The 20,853-nt window shown below is 43.8% G+C and overlaps 1 protein-coding gene across 2 annotated transcripts in view; it reads right to left on the reverse strand.

Annotated features, from left to right (window-relative positions):
* The window catches only part of TNFAIP8 (TNF alpha induced protein 8), a 131,647-nt gene that overhangs the window by 59,852 nt on the left and 50,942 nt on the right, over window positions 1-20,853 (reverse strand). The window contains exon 1 of one of the 2 annotated variants that reach the window (XM_033181468.1): window positions 9,686-10,331. The exons of the other annotated variant lie outside the window; for it this stretch is intronic. Coding sequence (XP_033037359.1) covers window positions 9,686-9,698 — 13 coding nt within the window. The 5' untranslated portion in view covers window positions 9,699-10,331. Of the gene's footprint in view, window positions 1-9,685; window positions 10,332-20,853 lie in introns of those variants that run through there. 2 annotated transcript variants of the gene reach the window in all.

Consider the following 20,853-nt stretch of genomic DNA (forward strand, 5'->3'; position numbering starts at 1 on the left):
AACTCATCCACTTCACACATTGTATGAACGGGTAGCGGTTACTTGTTCAGCATAAGCAATGCAGAGTCCCTGCCTGGTAATGAAGTGGCTGCATATGAATGGGCAGGATTTCCTGACAACTGTCTTGTTCCTCAGAGCCGGATGTCACTTTTTATTGACAGCATGTAACGTCCCCTCTACAGTTTCTAATTGGAGGTCGATGGGAACTAAGGAGAATCAAAGGTTGTGAAGGAAACCAGGGATTCATCGTCTACTCTAGAGGAACCTGTAGATGTCACTGTTCAGATGTCATCTTTATTTATGTATTTGTTAATTTCACAAACATTTATTGAGCACCTACCATGTACAGGTACAAGGTAAATGATGTAGATACAACAGCCATGATATCTGCCCTCCAGAGCCAGTCATGGGTGAGGGTGGGGAAGGGGTTGGAAGAGGAAACATATAACATACTAATTAAAATATAGTACAGTAAGTTTAGTAGCGGAAAAGCAGGAGGTGTTATGAAAGCTCACAGGAGAAGTACTTCAATCAGGCCTGAGGGAAGAAGTCGTGAAGGAAGGGTTCCTGCAAGAAGTGACCACCAGCCAAACAAGGGGAAGAGAAGGAGAAAAGAAAGAAAAATGCCCCCAGGTAGAGAATAACTGGTCAGAAGTTAAGGCTGAAGACCAATGGCTATGATGGTTGAGTGACCACTGGAGATTCTTCGAGAAAGAAAACTTAGTAAAATGACTAGAGATAGCAGCCAAATTGCAAGAGGTTGCAGAATGATCTGGTGTTGAGAAAGCAGAGACAGCACTGGTGGACTATTCATTCAAGAAGTTTTCCTGAAGGTAGTAAGTTGAAAGAGTACCCTGAGGAGAAAGCATTAACAAAAAGCCCCCACAAATCTAGCACAGCTTTAAGTGGCTTTGAGGAAGGAATATGACATTCCCATAACTCTCCCATTGGCCAATACCAAACACAGGGAAGCAGGGTGACATCTAGCTCTTACAAAAACACATGTGCAAGAATTTGTGTGGACTCTGACATGAGTTTGAATAATGCAAATTTAAAAAGATAAAGTCAAAACCTTCTTCATGTTCAGTGGCTGGTGCTGGTTCCGCAGCTCTAACCTAAAGGGGACAACACAAGGTGTTATCTCTGAGGGGCTACCAAAGCCCAGATGATGCTCTTAGCAGTACAGGAAATACTCTCATTAGAAGGGTGATACCTTCGGTTAAACTCTGATTTTCTGTTCTACCAGCAGGCTCTTTTAAAAACACAAACATCCCTTGGAGGAAAAGCCGGTGGATGACTAACAGCTAAGAGTAAAGAATTCACTCATTTCTTTGTTCCTTCCCTTCAGAGATGAGGACTAGAGGGCACCCTAGATAGGAAACAGAGATACAGAAATTAAGGTTGTTAGAAGGGTTGGGAGGAGAATGAACACAAACTGGTCCCATTCCCAATTCTGCCCTGGCCACTAACCCCATGCCTGCCTAAGACCAAGAAGACAAAGAAGACTGAATATACCCAGTAGACAACTTGCAAAGCAGAAGTGAGAGTTTCAAATGCTTAGGGTTCCTTATCTTCAGTGATGCAAAATTTTTTAAATGATTTAAAATCCTCAGAACTGTTTTGATTCAGATTTCCATCTCTACTTCTCTAAACAGATTCTGCCTCTAAAGGCCAGGAACCAAAAAAAAAATGACTTCCATGAAGATATGATTTCTTTTGATGTGCTTCCAAGCTGTGGGTGAAAATTTTGGTGGCACTCTTATCCCAGAGATAGCCAGTCTTCTCATCTAAGGTAAAAGCTGAAATCAATTCTATAAATGAAATTATAAAAGGCTCACATCCATAAATACAGTATCTCTGAGACTGAGCAAACATAGCAGTGATAGCCGAAGTCAGTTGGCCTATAGCCCAAGGATGGTAAGCTGGTAGCTTTGGGACTGAATCTAGCTCATGTAGGTTGTTTGTCTGTTTAAGTTTTTCAACTGAACTTCAGTGCCTTTAGATGAGACCTGTTGTTTCTAAATTTACCACAGGTCTCACGACCTGAGATTTTTCACATAGGGCACTATTTACACATTCATATTACTTGCCTGGTTCCTGTGGACATTTGAGTTTGGGACCATTGACTTATATAGACTAATATTAAAAACAAATAATCGACCTCTCGCTTATGTGGAGTTCTGGTGCTAACCGTTTCAGAGCAGAGCACTGGAAGGTTATTGAGCAACAGGATCACTAAAAAACAATAAACCACAACAGTGTGCAACACCACCGTAATCAGCTTAAAAAAGAAAAAAAAAAGCAGGAGACCAAAAACACCAGTGAAGCTCACCAGCCCTGAAGAAAATGTGTCTACAGCTTTGAAACCACCTTACAACAGAAGTACCTGCCAGGAGTCACTGAGTTTCCTTCACGTGCACCACGTTTACAGTACCCCGACATCTGGATGTCCCAGAACACAAGTCTGGCAGCCAATATCCAGTTCTGGCTTGGCAAAGGAAACGATCCCTCTATTCGGTGAACTGAGGCCATAAATGCACTATCTGTGGTATTCAACTAAAAATACTCAACTTGGAGCAATTCAAACCACCACTCAGCCAGTCCAGCCACTTGGTGGCTATTTAAGACATCTGCAGCACATACCACAGAACGTGTGCCATCACTTGTCTGTTCATATGTCCGGATACGGAGGACTAAAGTCCACACTCCTACCCCCACGTCAGCTCTCCATGACATTTCCTGCCACACCCTGCCCAGAACCCAAGAATCAGAAAGCTAATGCTCAAAGGAAGGTTTTGAGGTTGTCTTATTCAATCTCCCCGTTCCTCAAACTTGTTCACAAATGAGAAAATAGCCCCAGCAAGTTCATATGATGAGTACCTTAAGAGGAACTATTAATAGAATTAAATCTCCAGGACCTCCATGGTGGCCTCAGGAGCTCAGGGCTCCTTTCTGCAACCAGCCTCCTGGGAGCAGGGCATGCCTTCGGGCACAGTGGTCCTCTGCAGCCTAGCTCAATGTTCCTGAATCGAATTTCTATGACCCACATGGGCAGTCTAGCTCACTCAAGTTCCTGTTAGGGTTTGGGTGAAAGGCCCCTGGTAACAAAGGGTTCCTCTGCTCTGGCTTGTATTTCCATATATTTCATGTGCTGGGGAAGACTGGCTGGCTAGGGACAATGCTCTGGAGTCTGGAATCCTATACTCCAGCCACAGATTTCATCTAAAACGGCTACCTCTTCTGCTCCAACTGACTTACCACAAGGTGGTATTTTCTGGTGTCACTGTGACTTTCGTTTTCACCAGCCTTCTGAATGTTGCCCCAGCCCCTTCCCCTGCTCTAGACAGCCATCCTCCTGGAGGACTCATCTAGAGAAAACTAAATGAAACTCTCTATGACTGATTGCCCCATTTCATTTACTTGTGTGTAGCTTCCAAAGCTTTACATTATCCACAGCCCATTTATTTCCATTAAAATAGATAAAATAATTAATCAAATATGGTGATTAAAGTCATAGCTATGAAATGTTAAGGCCATTCTTTGCAGAAACATATGGCCTTATTAAACCATTTTTAAACAAAAATTATATTGGACTTCAGTGTTTTATCAGAGCATATAATTACCATAGATTGAAGAGCTGTCTATAATTAATTTTCTCCACTTCTTATTCTCATTGTTCAACTTACCAGACCTACTAGTACCCTGGTGACACTTTATCGACCTCTGAGAATCCCTTTGTGATCTGTAGTGCTACTATGGTTCACAAAATCTGTGTTCTTGCTCTCTCTGATAGCATCTGACATTGGTCATCAGGGGTTGGCAATCCCATACACAGGGCCCCATTGACTACATACCACAGCCAGTCACCAAATTAGAGAAACTCAGTAAAAAAACAAAACAAAACAAACAAACAAAAAAACACCATAAGAGGAGACCTGTGTAGTAGACATCGTGGCTGACCCAACATCATGTCCATTTCTCTCTCCCTGGGTAGCAATCCTGACCATTTTAAATAAATCACAGAAATCCCATACCCCCTTGCCATAGAGGGACAGGGTTTAGGCAACCCAAGCCTAAGCCAATCATCACAGCAGATGCCATAGTCAATAAACTGGCCATTGAGACATCAGAAATTTGTTGGGGCTTCTGGAAAAAGTCGCTTGCTTCTCTGACACGACCACAAGAAGCCAGTTCTCTCTCTCCTTCTGGGCAGTGTATGGTGGATATGAAGTCTAGAATTGCTGTAGAATTTTATCAACATCAGAGAAGGCAATTTAGGATGAAGCTCAATCAGAGAAGGCAGAAAAATGGGGCCTTTTGTTTTAAGAGACAGGGTCTGGCTCTATTGTCCAGGCTGAAGTGCAGTGGCACAATCATAGCTCAGTGCAGCCTCGAATTCCTGGGCTCGAGACATCCTCCCGCCTAAGCTTCTTGAGTAGCTGAGACTACAGGTACACGCCACCATACCAGGCTAATTCTTTTTTATTTTTTGTAGATAGAGGGTCTCAGTCTCACGATGTTGCCCAAGCTAGAAAATAGGTTCTTGACTTCACTGACCTGCTAAATCAAAACTTTGTTCCAGTTATGTGAGCCAACAAAAAAATACCTTTCGTATGAACAAGTCTAACCTGGGGTTTCTCTTTCTTGTACAGTAAAAGCCACAATGGATGTAATATCCTGGACAGCTAAGGAGGAATAGCGCATGAAAATTTCTAATCTTGCTGCTGGCTTTACAACATTCCCAACACCTGAAGGACAGTGGGTGAAGGAGCCCAAGGATGCACAGCTGATCAATGCTGTTGCCCATGTCCTCAAGCCTGCTGTCCAACAAAGGCCAGAGGATAGCCCGAAAGCCTCCTCTCCAGCAGGGCCATGTCTGGCCTGTCCGGTGACAGTGATAACAGAGAGCAGAGTCCCAAGGCTGGGGAAAAGTGGGTGGACGCTAAGACACCACAGAGGCACAGATGGGGTAGGGGGTCTGTAAGGCAGGAACTGAGTCCCTGACTCACAGCTTGGTGCTGCCCCACCCTCCCTGACGGCACTTCCTGATACACCCCATGTGAGAATATCTTTGTCATATTGGGGGTGGCTGCCTGCCTGACAGGAGCAAAAAGGACAAGACTTGTAGGGTGGGACAAGGTGCCGAGAAGGTGTGTGTATGTCAAAGCTCCAGATTCCAATCTGGAATAAGGAGCCAGGAATGAGGAGGTCAGGTTTGCTCCGGGATCTCTGCCAGGAGCTGAAGGTGTGGTGAGGAGCTCAGGGGCACACGTGGTGAAGGGGAAGAACATTATTCAGCAGTTAGCAGGAGAGGGGCAAATCAGTGGAAAGCCCTGGCCTATTAAGGTCTGGCCAAATTTTTGTCTTAGAATATGCTCAAAGTCCACTTGCGGCTCCACAGACAGCAAATCGCATTTCTGCACTTCCACTCGGCAGTCTTACAGCTGAGATGCTGAATTCCAACACAAAGACTTTCTGGAAGCTGGGGAAATCCGTTAGGGTGTTAATGAGGCTTTTTTTGTGGCAACTTTGAGCACTCTCCTTCTCCATCTCCCACATGCAGCAAATGCTGTAATGCTCCAGTTTAGATGGTAAACAGGAACTGCAGAAATGCTTCTTGTCAAGCTTTCTTATGGCCTACTGCTCATGGCAGTCCCCCATTCATATCTGCGTTTCTGCATATGCTTTGCTGTCCTATTAGCTTTGACATTTTTTATTTTTATTTTTTTTCTGGCTGCTAACTCCCAAGCACATGACCCTGAGTTTTGATAACGAAATTACCTCCAGCAAGCACTCATTCTTAGCTTCTCATCAAATCCAGCTCAGATAGCTCCCCGAGGAGCACCACTCTCCTAAAAATAGAAACCAAAAGACCTCTGTGGTCTTTTATGCCCTCAGGTTCTAGTGACAGACAATTTTACTATCCCTAATGGCTCAAGCTGGTGGGATATCAAGCTCATTTATAGACAACATATACAGATAAACATGAAATCACTTTGGCTGGCAAAAAAGAAATAGTGCTATACAAACAAATGTGAGTGCAAGATATGATGATCAGGTAAATCTCATATAGTCTAGAATGGGAGCTCTGCTATAAGAGGAAGGGTAAGAATGAGACAAGAGAATTCAGGATGAGTTCTCTCCACAAGCAAATTATTTCAAGTCACTTTGTCCACTGGATACAGGCTAGGCGACGATTAAACAAGAGGAGACAATGCAGATGACAACACAGAGTCATTTTCTTCTATACTTAGCACTGGTCTGACCTTCATCATAAAGTGATATTAGAGGATTTGGCCTGTGTCCAGAGGACAGCGGTCATAAGATCTAAAGGAGATAGAAGGGGGGAAAAGGGCTTGAGCTTGTTCAAAGTAAAACAAGAAGACAATGAGTATTGGGCCAAAATGGTCCAGGTTAAGCTGTATTTGGTGGCGCGTTCACATTCTCTCCTCAACTACTAATCCTGTTTTCAAATTAATTTTAAATAACATTTAATATTCAGTCTTACTAACTTTCAGGGTGAGGGGGTAATACTGAGAATGGTGACCAAACTTCTTAGGACTGTAGAAATTTTATTTTATGTTTATTATATCCAAATAGCTTAAAAATGAATGCAAATAAGAAATACAGGAGGCCTTATGAGACTGCACAGCTAATGGACACTGGGAAAATCTGAAGGATTTATCTCCATAGCAAAACAAAGGAAGGCAATATTCGGCAGAGTATTCCTCTGAAATAAGAGGTCTGAGCCTTTCTGTGTTCGCTACGAGGCCTCTCTAGGTAGATAGGGACACAGCAGGGGAACAACTAAGATGAACCATGTTGAAATACAGCTGGGCTGGAGGAGCCCACAGCACTTTTCTTCCTCTCAGACCACTGCACTTGGAAGTCTGCACCTGCACGTGGCTATGTATCCCCAGGGCAGGCAGGGTGGCCGGAAGAGTGCCAGAGGCAGGAGGCAGGTTTTTATCCCAGCTCTCGCACCATGAGGCTGGATGATCACGGATACCTGCCTTGATTTCTTTGGCCTACGTTGCATTTGTAAATGAGAAGACTGGACTAAATCAAATGGTTTCTCCTCTCATGCCCAGTGCAAGTCAAATTCATTACAACTGTCCACAAGGCCCCAATATCTAGCCCCTCACCACCTCTCTGACTCATCTCTCTCCCTCCCTTAAGCTTCTGTACTGTTTCTGGAACACATCAGGCCCATTCTCACCTCAGGGCCTTTGCGGTCGCTTGTCCTCTGTCTGGAAAGTTCTTCCCCCAGGATATTCACATCTGGCTTCCTCACACTTCTCAGGTGAATCTAATATCAATCACATTCTCAGTGAGGATTCATTCACAATTGCAACCACAATTACCTGCCTCTACCCCCTCACCCACTGCAACAACCCCTATTTCCCTCTTCAGCTTGAAAATACTTTTTTCTACTTAGCACTTGGTTCTCCACTTACTATATATTTTACTTATTTATTTTGTTGATGTTTATTGCCCCCACCTAGAATATCAGCTCTCCAAGAGCAGAGATTTCTATCTGCTTTGTTCACTGCCTTAGTACCTGGAAGGTGCCTGGGACATAATTCAAGAAGTATTTGCTGAATAGATACGTCCATGGATGGCTAGAAGGGAGGGCAGAAGGATTACAGACCCTTACAGTGTCTTCAGTCTGGGGTCTGTGGGCTGTGGTGCTTATGGTCAGAGGGCTCTCTCTGCCACTGGGATGGACTCTGTAACCACATGACGAAAACAAGCCCACCCAGGTGAAACATAAAGGGCCCAGAGCCAGATGCGGTATGCTTCCACTGCACTGCAGAACCTCCCAAGCACCGCTTCCTGCTCGCTCCATGCCTTAAGCTGACGAACATGTACACCCGGCACTCTCAGCAGTCACACCCTGGACTCCAGACATTGTCTATGAGAAATTCCTTATATTAGCATTCAGCTCCACATTTCCAGAAACTAAATTAATGTCATCTGGGGAGAGCATGGTTACACCCACCTCCTCTCTCTCATTCCTCATTTAAAATCCCTAGGTAAAAGAGAAGTAAGTTTCCCTATTGCCAAAATATCACACTAGAGTTTATCCTGAAGTGGGAAAAGGTGGTGATGCTCCCACAGGCAATTCAGCCAGTTCCACTAGATGGCAACCTGGTCAGGATGTGCTGATATCCAAGAGTGAAATTTACCAGGAACAGAATAGACCAGCTCCTACCTACCACTCTGTCGCTATGGTTCTCAGCTCGGCGTGCACAACCTTGCCTCCCCTTCACTTCTAGCCTGGCTATTTTCAACCACTAATTTACAGTTGGTTCTCAAATGGTTCATGCTTACCCTTGAATGCTTATGACTGAATCACTCCAGCCTTGGAAGCTTTATGTACACGTCTTTCTGCCAAAGTATGCTACCTACCCTCCCTTTGGAACTCTACCCAAAACTCAGTTCTTCCACAAAACCCTCCCAAGCAAAGCTGGCTCTGATCTCAACTGTATATATGCAATGACATACAGTCACAGACACATAACCATTTTTTTTTTTTTTTGAGACAGAATCTCACTCTGTCGCCAGGCTGGAGTGCAGTGGTACAATCTTGGCTCGCTGAAATCTCCGCCTCCTGGGTTCAAGCGACTGTCCTGCCTCAGACTCTCGAGTATACACACACACACACACACACACACAGAGAGACACACACACACACGACAGGATCACATGCACAGCTCTAGGCATCTAGTAGACGAACGTACATTTACTATAAATGATATGCAGGTGACCACATTCCATACAAGAGAAGTCAGGACTCTATGAAATAATATTTATTGGCTGCCAAGGGTTCAATAATGGACCAAAAGACTAGATATACCAACACCCACCTATGTCTTCCAAGTTCTAGTTTTTTCCTAGTATTAAACTTAAGCTCCAAAAAATCTGTTGAGCAGACCAATTTTAAGTAAACCTAAGCAAATATTATACATTAACTTGAACAAAAGTGTATATATACCAATATAACTTTAAGGGCTATTTAAAACACTCTATTCCAATCCTTGATAACTTTTTCAATTTACTTTAAAAATAAAATTAAGTCTACTTGTGGAGTATTAAGTATGGCTAAAAACAAACCTAGGGTGTTATTTTAAAAGTACAAAATGCTTTATATGTAAGGTAAGTTTTTTTTTTTTTTTTTTTTGGTTGTTAGAGAAAATGGCAACAGCAATATTCAAACAATTATCCAATGAGATAATAGAAATAAACACCCTTGTGTTTACGGGTTGCCCCACGGTGTTACCACTGCTGCCAGACCACTGGGAACCAGAGGTGTCCTACAGTTAATAAATGCATGGAAAATGTAAAAGAGAAACTCTGGGTGAAAAAGCCATCCAATCTTTTCAGAGTCCCATCTCTGAAACATTTCAAACCTTTATCTTTTACAAATGAAACTGCTACATGCAAACTTCAAGTGCCATTTTTCTACCCACAGTACTCATACCTCCCTCAGCTTAACACAGGCTCCTCAAACCCAGAGCCACAGCAAAACAAAACAGTGATTTTTTGAACACAGTAGCTCTAAAGCCACGACCAAACATTATTTCCTTGAAGAAAGCAAGACCATGTTAGTCATCTGAACATTTTATCAGATTTCAACAAAGACATTACATCTAAACATATTCTGAGGGCCGTTTTAACTCACCTAGTTTCAGCATTTTCTCCCCGTATACAATCAGAAGGACAACTTCACAGTATCTTGGTAGTCATACAGACTTGAGGAATGCACGCAACCACCCTGTTGACGTGTACACTATGGCACCTGCATCACCTTCAGGGAGACTCAGTCCTTCTCAAGAATAATTCAAAATAATGTATACTATCCTTTTGAAAAATGTACCATAAGTTTACTACATAAACGCACAGAAGGCACTGGTCAACAGTCACTTTGAAAGTTGTCTTGCTTGTTATTCTGGGAGCCAGGTTTCGTCACTTGTAGTGGAATGCACTATGTAGCCTTTAATTGTGAGTCCAGAGAGGTCTCCACATTCACAACAGGGATGGACTGGTTGCTGCCTGCACTTGCTTCCTGTAAACTACAACTACCTAGAAATGCAAGATTACCTGTGACAAGCAAACAGGAGTATATTCAAAATCAAGCAGAAACAGGAAGTCTAACGTTTCAACATGCTAGAAAAAAGAAACAGATACTTAGACCAAAAAAAAAAAAAAACAACTAAAAAAAACAGGGAGAGGCCCCATTCGCAGATGCCTGAAAAAAAGAAAATTAAAAAAACACCTCATTCCTACCTGTATAAACATGAACGTCTATTAATAATACGTATTGCTCAGAGGTGTTTCTGTTCTCAGGAGAACTAGAGAACACAGTTTGGACAACACTGCTACTTAAAATCATTAGTTTTTTGCTTTGGAAGACTATATGAGGTTTTCATAATGAATGTAAGTGTGAGTGTATCCAGGCATACACAATACACACATACACATACACATACATGCATATATACAATCTAATAGTTTCTTTAGCAGCCTGTTTATTTACCTGGGCATTTGGCAGTCACTGCCACCCACAAATCTTTCCTTATCCACTCCCCCAAGTAAGATTCAGCCAGTCCTATGAGATCCACCTCAAGTGCACCACTTCTAAGAAGGCTTTTCCTGGGTGACCCCAATTAGGTATGTATGATCTCAACCTCTTCCTTTAGCCCCTGCTGCACCTTGGTTGACCTTTCTTGGTAAACACTTTTGGTATCTATCACAGCTGTCCGTATATGATCTTTGGTTGTTTATCTATCTTACTCTCCCTATCTGGTAAGCTTCTTGATTTTATTTTTATACTCTGTAACAATAACACTCTGCCTTGAATATACCAGGCACCTGGCAAAAAAAGTGGAAGATAGACAAACTCTCCAAGGCCTGGTTCACAGTCTCTTTATGCCACTTTCTGGTTGTGTAGATGTGCAAGTTATTTAACACTCCTGGCCAATCAATTTTGCACTTCTTAAGATGAGAATAACATCATCAAATTCACAGAACTGCTATTAAGATTTAAAGAGAACCACGTGAAGCAAGTAACATATTGCCTGATGCACATAGAGTTCTCAAGCAGTAATGAGCATTATTACTGACCTAAATTAAAATCAAATGCCCAATACTAATTTGGGAAGGAGGCCAAAAGAGATACCAAATCAACATCAGTTTACAAACATATCTCTACATTTCTTATTTTCTTTGGCCTACATTATCATGTGACTAACTCAGAGCAATATGACACTTATACCTTAGAAACCATATTTTTGTGTTCTTTTGGGTTATCTCCCCAAATTCTGACTGGTCTTTCATGCCATGTAAACTTCATCAGGGACTAAGGGTCAAAGAAGATGTCAAGCGAAAGCTCTTCCTGGAAGTGCAGGACTCTAAATCACAAGGACTTCCCAGGCCATGACTCACTGGCAATTCCAAGGGTAAGTTACAAAGAGCAGAAATACTGCATCTAAACAGAGAAACAGGCCTCTCACATTTCCCTAAAATGTGACCTCAGTCGTGGCCGCATGGCTAGGTGGTCACCAGAAACCACTCTTTCCAGTTCTGCTGGGGGAGGATGGGGCAGTGCAGTGAGGCTGCAGGAAGAGAAGGCTGGAGGAAGAATCCTGCAGTCCTACGTGAAAACAACTGCCATCTTTACACATGCTCCAGGCCCAGTCGGGGAGGCACCAGCAAGGTGCCAACACCAGGCAAGGGCAGAGGAGGCTGCACATGGTAGCCTCATGTATCCAGTGGGCACCTCTACACCCAGCAGGAAACTCCTGGTTTTGGAGAGAGCTCTCCAAAAACAGGAGAACAAAAAGCAAAGCATCTGCACAAGCATTTCCCTAAGACATCCTCTTCTCTCACTTGAGACTAGAGTGCCCAGGATGTCCCCTGATCTATTCAAAGTGTGCTGTTTAAACCAGTCCCAGCAGTTAGCATCCTGCTTACCCTACTCTATTTGGGAAGAAAGAAGAGTCATAGACACAGGCTACACAGCAGGGAGATTCTCAAGTAAGTATTTGTGAAGCAGCCAAACGTTACAGAATAGCCTTATGTTAAAAAAAAAAAAAAAAAAAAAGCTAATATCTCTTTGTAGATATGACTATGCACAGCACTTCCATGCTTCCATAGGACTTGTGAATTAAGACACGCTAGGTAGGTTCGGGGATCAACATTGTGATGGTGGCCCAATGTGAATGCATCACCCGTGCTTCAAGGCAAGGAGGAGAGAGCAGGCAGCCAGAACTTCCAGCCCTAGGAGCCCTGCCTGGTGGCCTAGTGGCTGAAGAATCTGTCCAGACCCAGCTTTGTGAAAGCAATTTGTGCTCAGGAATATAGGTGGCTCTTGGCCTTTTTCTTGGTGAGCACAGCTCTGCAGCAGAAGCGCAGGGCTAATCTGTACCCCAACCCCTAACCCCCAGCCCCTGAGAGTGCAACTGCCACTGCCAGTCATGGAGGCACTCTGGAGTGTCACAATAACAGCAAATAAGCTGTCATTAGGGAAGTCTGTGGCCATCTTATCTGGTACTTCTCTATCTCTCTACAAACACATGATGGCGGCCATGAGAAAATCAGATCCTTCTCTTCCGTGTGTGTGTGCTCCACATTATCTCAGCATCTCAGAGCGAGACTATCATTTACATCATTTCACTCTCTCCACACCCAGCGAAAGTGGGTGGCAATCCCAGTTTCCAAAGTGAGTGTCAGAGCAGAGAGGTTAAGCAGCATATTCAACAGGACCCTGCACAATAGGGCAGGGCTGAGAGGAGAGGCATGAGGCCTAACCCCTACCCTCCCAGAACAATCACTAGACACACATGCTCTCGCTGGCCTAGTTTCATCCACTGCTTGTCACATACCCCAAGAAAAATGTTTCCTTTATAGTTACCCACATCCTTATCAGCAACACATTCAACAAATCATCAAAAGAGTGATGACATTTGTGTCTGTAAAAAAAAAAAAAAAGATACTTTCATTTGTTTATTTCATCTAATTCTCCAGCTTCAGACAGAACTGAAAATGTCTACAAAACACCTTGGCCTTTATGCTTTGGCATTCCCAGGACATTCCCTAATCCCTAGTGCTTAATGCCATGGCTGCCAAGATTAACTTCATTTTCTTTCTGTTCAACCTTTCTCTCTTCCCATCAGTCCTCTCTGTACCCTCCTCCAAATGCTGAATCCCACCCATGCGACCTCTTTCAAGGGCCTCCCTAAACCATGGTGCTAATCAGAGCTTCCCCCTCCTCTATTTAACTTACTCTTCTTTGTCTCTCTCCTCTTCTTCAAAGAGGAAAGAGTCATTGGTGAAGCAGGGAGGAAGGCAGGCTGAGAAGGAATTATTCCAGGAGACTCGGTGACTGAGATAAACAATATGCTCAGAAGCATTTTCCAGATGTTCTAACAGAGACGGCGGATGGTCAGACTCACTTCTCACATAAAGGAGGAGGCCTTGCATGGCACAGGATTTCCCCAACCTTGTCTAGACATGGCCTTGCATGGTCCATGTCTAGACAAGGCTGGGGAAATCCTGCTGCTAAGCACCTGGAGATGTCCACAGTGTGCATGGTGCTCTCACTGTGATCCGCTCAGTCCTCGCCAAAACCCTGGGAGGTGGGCATCATTATCCTTGGATTACAGATGTGGAAAGCCAGCTCCATAAAGTTAACGTATCTGTTCAGCAGAATGCTGGGATATGAACCTATGTCTGCTGGCTTTTTTCTCTTCATATCATATCGCAAAAGCATCCATGCTTCACCAGACAGAAAGCACAAAAAGTAAACTGTATGGAAAGTAGAAAGAACACCTTTCTATTTAATAGAAAGTCAAAAGTCCTCCTAAGGCCAGGTAGAGTGATGAGTTAAGCAGTGTGGACAGCTGCTGCTGAGGGCCAGCACTGGGGCAGAGACTGCTCAGGTCTGTCATCACCACAGCTGCCATTCAGGCTGCCCACCCAAATGGGCCGCACAAAAGGTAAGTGTGGGAAGGTAGGCCTTTCTATCATGTAGTACTTGTTTCTATGTTTTAAGTATAAATTGTGTAAAAATGTTATTGTTAGAAGCAAAAAAAGAAGACTGTCTTCTAATTTCTCTTAGAATCAGATAACTTGGGTGTTGGTAAGACTGCTGATACCATCTAACCTCCTTTCACAAGTGAAGAAAACAAGGCCATCCAAGGAGGCCGAAAGGCTTGCCCAGAATCCCACCACTAGCGGCGAGCAGCACAGCTGTGGCACTCACTGGGTCCTAAGCCTGCAGAATGAGCATCTACGTCTCTCTTCCTATGATTCATGCTCAAGTCTCTCTTCACACTTGCACCACCAATGAAAACACTAAATCAGCATTTAGAAAGCAAAGAAACACTGAGTGCTGGCTGCAATAAACATGCTGGCACTTGAATGTGGTTTATTCTCTACTGAACTGAATATAAACAGAGTCCTGACATTTTATAGCATTCTTCCATTGCAAAACCTCATGTAAAACTGAACATGATCCCTAGTAGTAAAATACTAAACTAATTAAACTCTCAATTTGCCAAGAAAAACTATCCAATTGTAAGGTATATTTCTCTGTAAATTTCTAGAAATTCTGGTTAATAAGGCAACATATGATATTTCCCAAGTTAAATTTCTCATCCTCCCTCCATCACCAACCTGTTATTTTTTTCTCTCTGTTTTAATCTCTCTGGCTCCCTTCACAACCTTGTCACTCAGTCATCACGGATTCCTCCCTTGGTTTGGGTAGTCACTTACTCACCAAGTTCTGCTGGCTTCTCATCTGTGCCTCTCCCATTTTCACTTCCATTTGCATTCTGTTAAACCTTCTTTTGTTTTTAAGGTAGCAGAAGGTGGTTTCTTGAAAAGACAACATTCCAGAGAATGCTAGCCAAGCACTTCTAATCTCCACTCCCTCTCTAGAGGACAGAGAGCTTTCTCATTATGTAGTTTTACTCATGTGGGTATTTTCACACCAAATTTTTGTTTTGAAAAATAAGTTTCAAAAACTTTTCCAGGCTGGACGCAGTGGCTCATGCCTATAATCCTAGCACTTTGGGAGGCCAAGTTGTCTGTTGGAAGCAAGGGCAAGGGTCGAGGGTCAGAACTGCAGTGGGTGGCAAAGAAGAGAAAGAGCTTTTCCACTCCATATATTTACATTCTGACTTTTGAACAATGTAAGTATACTGTAGTTTTAGATTACATTTTAAAATGTTTAGAAACTGCTCAGGTTCTTCCCTGGAAGCTATTTCAAGCCCAGCTAGGTTGATCTTCCTTATGGTCTGTTTCTTCCCTGCAGGGAGACCTGTTCCCTTTCTTTTCTTTCATCTTACTTCACTTAGCCGGACATTAATATATCTTCTCATATCTTTCAAGAAGAAGTTTCTTTTCTTAAGCTCATGTATTATAATGTAACAGCCTAGAGTTGGACATATCTGAGTTCAAGTTAATCTCTGCCACTTACTGTATGACCTTGAGATAGTAACTTAATTTCTCTGGGCCTCAGTCACTTCATTTGTAAAATGAGAATAATAATAACCTCCTTCCTAGGGTTGCTGTAAAGCTTAAGTAAGATAACACGGCTGGGCATGGTGGCTCACACCTGTAATCCCAGCACTTTGGGAGGCTGAGGTGGGTGGATCACCTGAGGCAAGGAGTTCGAGACCAACCTGGCCAACATGGTGAAACCCCGTCTCCACTAAAAATACAAAAATTAGCCAGTTGTGGTAGTGGGCACCTGTGGTCCCAGCTACTTGGGAGGCTAAGGCGGGAGAATCGCTTGAGCCCAGGAGGCAGAGGTTGCAGTGAGCAGAGATCGTGCCACTGCACTCTAGCCTGGGCAACAGAGTGAGACTCTGTCCCAAAAAACAAACAAAAACAAAAACAAAACAAAAAAACCTTTTTCAATTTAGACAGCAATCAGAATTATAACATGTCTTGAGTACTTTCCCTTTGATTTTTTTCCCTAAGAAAAGCACACATAATTTTTGAATGTTTGTGGGGGAAATATGATATGTCACCCAGTTCTGGGCCTCTTCCCATTTATACCCTGAGCCCACATGTTCATGTACTCCACAGTAAACACCCATCCGCCCCCATCTGCCTCAGGCTAACAACACGAACAAATTTACTCAACGACAAGGCTGGCGGCAAATCATTCCCAGTGGGGGCCTGGGAACAGACATTTCCAGGAAACAACATCTCGTCAGACATTTCCAGGAAACAACATTTCTAGGAGGGAAAGGAGTTGGAGCCTCATTTCCCCTTTCCACAAATGCAGTCCTCTTCTTACAAAGGAGGAAGAGGCCATGGGAGCCCGAGCCTCCATCCTGTGGTATATACTTCTGTCTCCTCTTTTCTATCTTCTTGTTACCCAAGCCCCTTCAGGACAAAGGAGGGCACATGGGCTGGTTTAATCTGGAAGAGGCTCACTAATTCAGTAAAGGGATGGGTCAAAACTAAATTCATAAGTGTTCTTACTTCCAAACAGCTCTTCTAGGGCTCCATATCTCATCTTCCCATCAGTCATTCAAACTAAAACTCTCCGAGTCAGTGTCATTGTGGGTCCCACTCTCCCTCTTCCTCACCTCCAAAACACTCCTCTGCCTTCTCCTCATCTCCAGCCCCAGCACCCCAACCTCCTTCAGGCTCATCCTCTGGCCTGAACTTCCTGTGCCTCTTACTTAGTTGTCCTCATGCTTCCCAAAGCACAGCCTGATCACCCTTAACATTGCCATGTGTACCTAGAATTAAGTTTAAAAAGCACTTCCATATCCTCACTCACCATGTCACCCTCTGATGAGGAACATGCAATGCTTCCCTGCTGCTCAGGGGTCCGAGTCCATGAGTCAACATAGGATTTAAAGCAATCCCCAGTCCTGCCCCCACCGTTTTGCCTCTGGGCCTCTGCTCATCCACTTTCCTCAGCCCCTTGGTTTCCTTCCATCCTCACCAGCTGCAAAACACTGCCAGTCTCCCAAGGCTCAGCTCAGACGAAGCCTTTCGTGACACTGTAGCCAGTCACTGGTTCCCACTTCTGCATCTCCGTGATATTTGGACACTTACAGCATTTCCCACATTTTGCTCCAAGAGACAGCCATGTTTGGCTCCAAGAGGTAACTATCACTATATACACCTCATCAGCCCTACCCTATTACACCACACATTCCTAGACGACAGGGAGATTTCTTCATTCATTCAGCATGAATGAATCCACCTGCATTTACCCAGTACCTACTGAATGGCAGGCACTGACTTAGATGCTGGGGACATGGGAAATGAAATACAAGGGGTTGCCTGTCTTACAAAACTGACATTCAGTGGGAAAAAGTGGCAGCAGACCAGTAAGCATATACATAAATAAAGGACAGATGATGAAAGGTGCTAGGGCAAAAATAAACAGGGGGTTCTGATGGAGACCACTCTAGCAGAAGTGGCATCGGCGGTATAGGCTGAAAGCCACAGGAATAATGGTCTGGGCAGCAGAAAGAGCAAGTGCCACAGCCCAAGACAGGACAAGCCAGGCATGCTTCAGGGGAAGGAGGGGATAGGGGCTGGTGTGGCTACAGTGATGGAAGCAAGGGGAGGAAAGGTGCAGGAAGCAGCTGAGAGTTAGGCAAAGGCCAGAATATGTAGACCATACAAGACATGGTAACGAGTTTATATTATATGGTGGGAATGTAAAACAGGACAAACGTCTGGAAGGCAAAGTGACAATAAAGATCAAAAACCTGAAAACTTCACAGGCCCTTTGAACCAGTTACAGGAATATATCCCATGAAAGAGACAGAAGTGTGGACAAGTGCAAGGAAGCTGCACGGGGTTATGACAATGACCCTGTATGAAAACTTTTGGAGCCTAAGTATCCACATGAGGACTGGGTAAGTAAATTACGGCACATCCATATAATGGCATGTAATGCAGTCTTTTATTTTTTATTTTTTAAGAGACAGGGTCTTGCTATGTTGGCCAGGTTGGTCTTGAACCGTTGGCCTCAAGCAATCCTCCTGCTTCAGGCCCCCAAAGGGCTAGGACTACAGGTGTGAGCCACTGCGCCTGGCCAGTAATGCAATCTTTAAAACCGAACTTGCAGAGTATTAATAACATGAGAACTCTTCACAAAGGCTAAAAAATAATATATAAAAGCAAAGAAATTAACCATAAAACCATATATAATTTTTATTTATTATTATTATTATTATTATTTTTTGAGATGGAGTCTCATTCTGTTGCCCATGCTGGAGTGCAGTGGCACGATCTTGGCTCACTGCAACCTCCACCTCCCAGCTTCACGAGATTCTCCTGCCTCAGCCTCCTGAGTAGCTGGGATTACAGGCACCCGCCACCACACCCACCCACAGCTAATTTTTTGTGTATTTTTAGTAGAGACAGGGTTTCACTATGTTGGCCAGACTGGTCTCGAACTCCTGACCTTGTGATCTGCCTGCCTCGGCCTCCCAAAGTGCTGGGATTACAGGCATGAGCCACCACGCCCAGTCAGCCATATGTAATTTTTCAAGAGAAAACTAGAAGCACACAGAAAAGAGCCTGGAATGATGATATTCACAATATATTTTTTTCTGGGTAGTGACAATAACGAGTGCCTCTTTTTTTTTTTTTTAATTGGTCAAATTGTAGTTGATAAATACACTACACAAACATGTAATACTGCTGTGAGAAGGAAAAAAGGTTTCAAAAATCCTGTGAGTTACAAGGTATAGCAGAGAGGATATCCTATGAAATCATATAAATAAATAGAGGTTGCCAATCAGGAGGCAGCTGGGGCAATCTTCTGTCTTTTCAGGGAATCTTCAAAGCGAAACAGAAAAACAAACCATAAAAACTCCCTAGAACTTGGGGCAGGAAGTGTGTCATTCCCTTTCTGCTTATCCCTGTGACTCGGCAGTGACTCGGAGGCCCCTCTGATCTATGCAAAAAGAAATTAAAGATAGGAGTTCTGAGAGGATGGAGACTTAGAAACCTCACCCAGGAGCTCCCAGCCCCGAGGGGGAAGTTGGGAATAGTGAACTTGGAATTTTTTTTTTTTTTTTTTGAGATGGCATCTTGCTCTATGGCTCAGACTGGAGTGCAGTGGCACGATCTTGGCTCTCTGCAGCGTCCACCTCCCGGGTTCAAGTGATTCTCCTGCCTCAGCCTCTCGAGTAGCTGGGATTACAGACGCCAGCCAATGCACCTGGCTAATTTTTGTATTTTTGGGGTTTCGTTGTTGAACCTGGAACTTCTAAGGAAAAAAAAATTCTCGATTCTTTTTTAGATTCATTACAACAGCAACCAACAGTTTTACCTATATTGTTACAAAGTAAACATGATTAAGCTTTTGTTTATTTCCTTTAAATAAGATTTACTTCACAAGCCCAAACCTACTGTTGTTCCAAGCCTTCTTCCCAAACAGGTTTGAAAGTTTAATAAACAGTCTAGACAAGTCTCAACAAGTCTCAGGTATTTTGATCCTGGCTTACACAAGCTCAAGTTGAAGAAGTTTTACTGCAGAAGCCCATTCAGCCAATTTACGCCCCTGTTCCTCACTGGGAAGCAAAGGTGATTTGGTTCCTGTGTCCCCATCTGGCAGCCTCCTAAGCTCAGCACTCAACGGCCAAAGAGCACAGATTAAAACTGATTTGCTAACAGAAGCCCACATACTTCGTTTAGTTCCATTTTTAATAACCCTCTGGAAACTACAGAGTGGAGGGAAACATACACAGCACTATAAAACAAAACAGTGCACTTTGGGAGGCTGAGACGGGCGGATCACAAGGTCAGGAGATCGAGACCATCCTGGCTAACCCGGTGAAACACCGTCTCTACTAAAAAGTACAAAAAACTAGCCGGGCAAGGTGGCGGGCGCCTGTAGTCCCAGCTACGCGGGAGGCTGAGGCAGGAGAATGGCGTAAACCCGGGAGGCGGAGCTTGCAGTGAGCTGAGATCTGGCCACTGCACTCCAGCCTGGGCGACAGAGCGAGACTCTGTCTCAAAAAAAAAACAACAACAACAAAAAAAAAACAGCAACTTTTGACTCTGGAAGCCTTTACATTTTTAAGGTAAATTAAATTAAAATTTGAGGACACACAATTACAATCCAGGACCACTGCCTTCCTATATTTATTCAACAAATATTTATTGAGGCCTTACTGTGCCCCATGTTAGACTCTAGGGTAAATGACAAACAAGTGGCCAGAAGAGCGATGTGTATGTATGCAGGGTGGGGTGGGGGTGTGTTTGAGGGAGGCAGATATTTCCGAGAAACTCCAAGAAATGCAGTCAGTTTGGGAACACGTTATTCAGGATCTTATAAGCCCTGTTAAAAAGTTTAGATTTTATCAAAACTCTAATGAGGCATCTTTTTTGTTTGTTTTTGTTTGTTTTTTTTGAGAGAGTCTGGCACTGTTGCCCAGGATGGAGTACAGTGGCGCGATCTTGGCTCACCGCAAGCTCTGCCTCCCGGGATCACGTCATTCTCCTGCCTCAACCTCCCGAATAGCTGGGACTACAGGCACCCACCACCGCACCTGGCTAATTTTTTTGTATTTTTAGTAGAGACAAGGTTTCACCGTGTTAGCCAAGATGGTCTCCATCTCCTGACTCTCGTGATCTGCCCACCTCAGCCTCCCAAAGTGCTGGGATTACAGGCGTGAGCCACCGCGCCTGGCCTAATGAGGCATCTTAAGCAAAGGATGATGCAATGAGATGGACATTTTATGAAGGCCAATAGCAGCACAGGACGTTAGACTAGATGCAACTGCCCTTAAAGTAACCTAGGAAAGAGATGGCGGCAGTGGCTTGGTCTTAGTTAGCAGTGCACAGTGACTGGCAGTA

Source organism: Trachypithecus francoisi, unplaced genomic scaffold (assembly GCF_009764315.1).
Source record: "Trachypithecus francoisi isolate TF-2019V2 unplaced genomic scaffold, Tfra_2.0 Lachesis_group2, whole genome shotgun sequence".
Taxonomy (NCBI): Eukaryota; Metazoa; Chordata; class Mammalia; order Primates; family Cercopithecidae; genus Trachypithecus; species Trachypithecus francoisi.